The sequence below is a fragment of the Halyomorpha halys genome, unplaced genomic scaffold, assembly GCF_000696795.3.
Source record: "Halyomorpha halys isolate HHAL.00 unplaced genomic scaffold, Hhal_1.1 Scaffold1391.1, whole genome shotgun sequence".
Classification (NCBI taxonomy): domain Eukaryota; kingdom Metazoa; phylum Arthropoda; class Insecta; order Hemiptera; family Pentatomidae; genus Halyomorpha; species Halyomorpha halys.
The window spans coordinates 127,950-135,181 of NW_027115008.1; the positions used below are offsets into that span (position 1 = coordinate 127,950).

At 34.2% G+C, this 7,232-nt stretch overlaps 1 protein-coding gene across 1 annotated transcript in view; it reads right to left on the bottom strand.

The window, feature by feature from the left end:
• Positions 1 to 1,089: 1,089 nt before the first annotated feature.
• The window catches only part of LOC106689542 (gustatory receptor for bitter taste 66a), a 33,008-nt gene continuing 26,865 nt past the window's right edge, over positions 1,090 to 7,232 (bottom strand). Inside the window, exons 3-4 of the mRNA XM_014434558.2 lie at positions 5,595 to 5,684; positions 1,090 to 3,490 (exon numbers count right to left, since the gene is read on the bottom strand). Of these exons, the coding sequence (XP_014290044.1) occupies positions 3,350 to 3,490; positions 5,595 to 5,684 (231 nt within the window). The 3' untranslated portion in view covers positions 1,090 to 3,349. The remainder of the gene's footprint in view (positions 3,491 to 5,594; positions 5,685 to 7,232) is intronic.

Consider the following 7,232-nt stretch of genomic DNA (forward strand, 5'->3'; position numbering starts at 1 on the left):
GATAAATTAGAGCGAGAACCAGGATTAGCCTTTCTGGACTTTCAAAAACAGTTTACAGTCACAACGGATGCACGCATGAAGCGGACGGTCAAGGAGACAATCGGGTCTTGCGATGTATTCCTGAGCACAAAATATGACAGGCATCCGCCAAAAACCACACAGGAAGAGACACCCGTGTGGTACCGCTCGCGGATCTACAGGTCGATACCTTCACTTGGAGGAGATATGCACATGGGTTACGATTATTGATCTCATCAGCAAATTGGCGATGACGCACTACATCAGAGAGAGCTCTACGGAGGCGGTATTGGGAGCACTACGAATTTCCTATTCCAAGTCAATGGGATCTCTGATCAAATTGCGCGACGCGAATTTGACAACGCCGCCATTCGGGAAAAAATGGGCGCATTGGTGGCATATAAATCCATGACATCGGAAGAGTAGAGGGGGGATCGAAAGACTCCACAGCACGCTAGGGGACCATCTGCGGGTCAGTATGAAGCCATGATAAGAGCGATAGCAGCCAACAACCATTCGATTCACACAGTCACTGGGTTCTCTACATTTGAAATCGGCTTTGGACTCCGAATTCGGAAACAAGACCACAGCGACCGAGAAGGGTTGGCGTCGTAAGTAACGGTCTGGCACTAAAGAAGATGTGGGAGAGGGCGAGAAAACGAATCACGGAAAGAAAGCCAAACGTGTTTTGTGGCATAAGATAGTTTTAAGGATATGGAGCTCCAAATGAATTTTTTTTTTTACGTTTTGAAACACCCAACAGTTTTTAATCCTTTTAACTATGGTTAGCAGACTCAACAAATTTGACTAGTAACTATATACACTTTTAATTAAAGTAATAAAAAATTTGGGTGAAATAACTGTGTTATTTTGTTTTTTCCATAGGCTCTTAGATTATGACTTATGATTAGTTTTGAAATAAAAAAAAAAATTAAACAAGAAAGATTAATACTCACTAGTCCTAACTATTTTCTTTTCTGTGGTTTCCAAGTAATTCACAATTAACAATACACTTAAAACTTAGATATTGCATAAAAAAATAATTCATTAATTTAAAAAATATATCCAGAATCATTTTCTTGACATTTATATAAATATTATGCATTAACATTATTTATTATTACATGAATTAATAGTGCTCATTTTGCTTCATAAAACTGCAACTAACCGATCTGCATTATAAGAGTGTAAGGATATCTCCTTTGAATGAACAGTGTCCTAACTCACATGATTGCTGTGCAATGAGAAAATGCATTTGTGTGCGTACAATATTCTATATATGCAACCACTCTACAATATTCTAGGTTGCTACAGAAAACACTACCTTAAGATATAGTTTAATAAATTCTATATAAACTACATTCAAATAGTCTTAATCCTAACACATGTTTGTCATTTCACGAATAAGGACCTTTTGTCATTTTTGGTTGTCAAAATATCACGCTGGCTGTGATTGGTACAGGACTTTTAAGTAAGTAAAAAAGGCCATTAATACTGAGAGAAAGCCGGAATTTTAACAAATAAAATCATTTTTAATTTTTTTTTTATCTAGCTCCTAGCGCCCATTTGCAGGAACTTTCCGACACGTGTTTAATATTGTTCGACCTAGAATCACCAAAAAAACTTCATTGAAATCATAGTTTCCACGTATGTAAACCTCCTGTCATACGAATGCAAAACCAAATGAGAATAATGATTGTTTCGCGTCCTGATTTATTATAAATGATAAATGAATCGATGACTTTTTTTTCTACGCCTAATTACATTTTTTATTGTAAGTATGATGAGGCAGCGGTAGCAGCGTGGCAACGCGCCAGTCTACCAACCTAAAGGTTGTCAGATCGAGTCCCACTCCCACCTGGGCTTTTTCAAGCATACAATAATATAAGACTCACTCACAACCTTCCCCGGGCATTTGTGAGGCCCGTTAGCCAATGGGTGGCACTCACAAAAAACTACGTCAAGAAAGCAATGTACTTGTGCAATGTGATGAGGACTTATATCTCCATGGTTTGTTGCCCATTTAATAATAATTACATTTTAGCTCAGGAAACATGTATCGTCCCGATATACTCCTTTACGCTGAAAAACCACTTCTATTATATTTCAAATGTTTTGGATATGCAGGGATTCCGCTTACCTAATATCCTGGTAATATATATAATAAAAAAGAAATCTTATTAATACCAAAAGTCGTAGGAATTTGAGGAATGTTATCGAGGTAATCTGGATACTTCAAATGTTGCCGATCTGCGTGGGAGATTAAACCGCAGTAACAAGGAATCTGAGGAACGAAGTAAACGTGGCAAATATCGCCCAACTAGTTATTCCCTGTACGCAGGTTTATGCAAGGTTGAAACAGAAACGCCATATGTAAATGATAATTTTGATTCAGTATCGTATAACAGAAGGTATAGTGAAAATAGAATAAAATATTTTTGGTAGCGGACTTGCTCTCCAGATGAACCACTCAGTTTATTGAACGACTCTAATTGGAGAAATATTAGCTACTATATACAACGGGCTACACCGAAAAGTGGTCAGTAGGTTAACATGTGAGATATCAATGCCATACTATAGTTTGCTTTTATTGTTTTATTTATTTTAACATAAATACCATATTATTGTTTTAAATTCTCGATTTGTTGATTTTTTTAATTCATATAACTAATTTTATTGTAAAGTTTGGTAATTTATAAGTTTTAGTTAAAATTGTATAAAGGCTTTAACTGACGGAAACTATTTTCATTGTCTATGTGTTCTTAATTATTTCAATAGATCCATTTTTTATAAATAAACACAATCATTGATTCATTGAACAATTTTTATTTATTTTCGGAACACTTTATATGAATGAAGTTGAAATGGACTTATTCGGTGAAATGACCCATGTACTTATTCCCAAGGAGTAGCCAACCATCACAAACAATAGATGGTATGAATGAAAACTTCCTAACTCCATCAATCTTTGAAATGAAAACTACTATGTCTTGAAGGCTATAACGACAAGTCTATAACTTGAAAGTATATAGATATCTTCATCTATTAAAAGCTGTAGGAACTAGATCTGTGTAACCTAATACATTTTTTAAACGATGGACCAAAATAGAGATAAGAAGTTTTATTTTAAAATATTTAAAAAATGAAATGAACTATTTCAATCCTGACTAGCAGACAGATTGACAGAGAGCTCTAAATAAAAATAACCAAGAATTTGTAAATTGATCAAATAATACATTGAATAAAGTCACAATTTTTATCATAGCGTGTAATCATTAAATTTTAGTGATACATCTACACCTCTCATCAACTTCAAACCGATTAGTGCAGTTTACAGGGGCGTGGTGAAGGACAGGGGCAGTGGGGTGGTGCTGTTTGTGAAGACTACATGTGGTCGTAGATCCTGGGCCATGTTCACAGGTTGACCGAACTGGATCAAGATGACCAAGTATGTTGTAGCAGAGGCAATCATCTGGAAGAAAAAAATCGTTATATAAAAAACAATCTGTGTTGTGGATAATATATATTATTATTTTTATATTGTTTTATTTATCGGAAAAGAGGTTATCTGAAAATGTTTCGGAAACATGGAAACCTGAGCCCTCTGACTGTTCACCCATTTTCCCCACCTTTTAGACCCTACTACATGGACAATACGCACCTAGACTGTCATTCTGTGGCATCCATCAAGTTAAGTTCGCCCTTATAGCACATGTGTTTGTTACCTCGATCTTCAGTTTCTTACTTGATTTTGTTTGTTACCTGTACTAACTTGAACTTATATTGTGTCAAATATTTCTTTTAATTTGATTCTGAATTCATCTTTGGATATTTACACACTACAAGATTTCTACGTCAAGTTCAATAATTTCTTTTTTCCACCTACCTATCCACTACACTCCAAAGCTTTTGAAAACAGCACATAACTTTTTTATTTCCCTATGGACGTCACGCCATAAATTCAATTCTACAAATAAATAATTTGATGTTATTGGTGTTTACAATTACATATGTAAACAGTCCAACTCAGAGTTGGACAACTCTTGAAACTAAATTAGCTATGATCTGAAATCAGCTACTAACATTTAGTTATTAATATTTAGGCTATAGCTAAAACAATTATTAGTTAGTTCATCTTCAATTTCACCTAAAAAAATAATATAATAAAAAGTTCAAGTACATGTTTCATTTTAACTTTTCTTATTTGTGACGTATGGCCATGTTGATGTTTTCTCAGGTCAATTGATTAATTTCAGAGGTGCTGTGAATGAAAAAGGTATATATTACGATAACGCGCTTGTATATCGATTTGTTTTAACTTTTCGGATTTCTAACATATTGGGGTTCCTATGTAAAGGTGCTGAAATTAAAAAAAAAATCGATTATGTGATCGGGCGCTTGCGAATCGTTTTATTATCTGTGACAAATATGTGTATCTTATACATTTGTTCTGTAAATGAAAGAAAAAAACTATAGTAACTTTCAAAACATATAAGAGGACCATAATATTTTAGAAATCCTTAAGGTTAAATTAAAACGCAAGTACGTGATCATAAAATCGATTTTATTTTCATTTTGAGAACCTCCGAAAGAAAACACATATAGGAATTCACAAATTCAGCAGTTCTGAAAACATTTGTAGGAACCCCAAAATGTTAGAAATACTAAGTGTTAGAATAAATCGATACAAAAGCGCGTGATTATAAAAACGTTAACGTTTTTTCATTTTCAGCGCCGCCGAAATCCTATTAAGGGACCCTAATATATATTAGGGTAACCACTAATAGGGTTAAAGAATTAGTTCCCCTAAAAACCGAAACTAATTCAGTTATTGACTGTTAGCTATCTCTAAATCTAACAACTAAATTATTGTTAGTTGAAATGGACAACTAACAACTAATTTAGTTGTAAGATTCAGTGGTATCTATCAATCAGCAAACAAGTTGATTCCAGCTTTTTAGGGGAACTAATTCAGACAAGTAATTAGCTATTAATTAACTAAATATTAGCTAGCTAATGTCCAATTCTGGTGCTGTTGTCATCAGTTTCCAAGCAGTGAGTACTGGATTGCCTTCTAACACTGGCCTTGAGCAATTTAATATATAAATTGAAAATATTGCCAAAATTATACTACATTTAAAATTACATAAATACTTAAGTAATTTTATTGGATGTGAACACGGTATTTATTTATAAAACGGATCAAAATGTATTTTAATTAATATAATAATTCATTTTAAAAAGCAAATTTACAATACCTTTTTATTATGAAACTAACATTATAACATTGGTTTTAATCATTTATACTTGTATTCTCCTGAAATATAGCAATAAATACTCATAATATTTAATATACGAATGACTAAATTTTATAAAAAAATTTCCTATTTTTATTCATACATATAACATAAAATATGTAATATAACACATATGTTACATATTTATATATATACATGCAAATATAATGCATATAATGTTGATAATATAATTTTTGTACATGCCAACAAATCACATATTTTAATACTCCTTAATAACATTTCTACAATACAATATGGATATTAATTTGCTCTACTCACTGAATGGACTAAAGTGTAATCTAAGTTAAAGAAACCGCATGCAGTAAACACCACCTCCCTCTTCATTGAAATGTGTAACCTCAGCTTGTCCTGTAAAGTTTTGAAATGAGTTTAGATTTAATGTTAATTTTTAATAGTTTGAATTTTATTATTAATATTTCTAACATACAACATATTTACTTATTGTATTTTTTATTTGTAGAGTTGTAAATCACATTAAATAAATAAAAAATATATTTCTAAAGAATCATGGCTTATCATTCCTGAAGCACCCCCAACCATCTTCTCCTCATTCATCATCCACGGTCAACTATCTCTCATAATTATGTATATTACATAGTTTTGAATTTAGGGAAGAGCCCCGTCCTAAAGATGGGTTTAATTGAGTATTTTCCTTTCGACAACAAAATAAACGACTATATTCCAGTCAGAGCTTAGGGAGGTCGTTTGTAACCGAGGGAGCTTCAACCTCTAGCCTGCTGAGGCATCGGTTCGAATCCGGCCAGCGGTGTTTTTTTTGTATTCCCCTGCCTAGCCATTTACAGGATTTTGCATACCACTGCTGGAAATAATCAACAATTTATTTAATTTTATGATTTATCCGGAGGATCCTTTTGATTTATTGGAACATAAATTTTTATGATTTATACTCTGGTATCATAAGCATCTTACTGATGGGGCTGCTCCTTATTCATTCGCATCCGTCCACTAGGTCCAGCCCTCCTGATCCACATCCATTCGATATCATCATCCGTCATATATCCTCCAGCGCGCCAACTGCTCTCAGTCTGGGTCTGCACTTAATTCATCCGGTGGCTGGTTGAACTCTTTCCAACGTGAATTGCGTCGGGCCATCTCCACCTTTCTCCCGTAATTGAACTTTCTCAAGAAGGAATAATTCTGTCCTTCCATCAGAAGAGTTAAGTCCGACCCGGCAAGGAGAATTATCTCAGTCTTTCTTGACAACCTGGCTGGATGTCCATCTAATCCACCAATGTATATTCTGATGTTATAGTAACTCCGTAGCTGGGGCACCTGGGGATTATGTTCTTTTCGAAACTCTGCAGAGTTTCCCGGAACTATCCGTATCCGTTAGTATCAGTGAGACCCAGTAGCCTGGGAGGACCCATTAAGCCTTCTATCTTGCATGAACGGTGAGGAAAAAGTTTCTCATAGTAGCGCCGTTTTGGCTTGCCAACCACTTATTCCACTCTTCTATCGAGTCCTCCCGCAATATCTTCTTCCACAGATTTGGAGTCTCGCCGAACCTGCCGTGGAGTTTCTCGGAACTAAGCACAGGTGAGAATTTCCCAAGTGAGCAACAATATACATAGTAGTCAGTACATTCTAGTTTTATTTTGGGAGATGTATATTGGACTTTTATTTCACCCTGCCTTCTATGGATCTCTCCTCTATCCAATAACTCTTCTCCCTTTCGTAAAGACTTACAATTAGTTCTTGAAAGACCATCTTAAGTATCACATATCTTAAATTGGAGTTAGAACTAATTAATTATACATGGTCACCTCGACAAGCTAAATATTATAGGAGAACGAAAATATCAACATTTTAAGACTATATACGTTATACTTTTCACGTTCAGATGGTTAAAATGAGAGAATATATATATATATATAT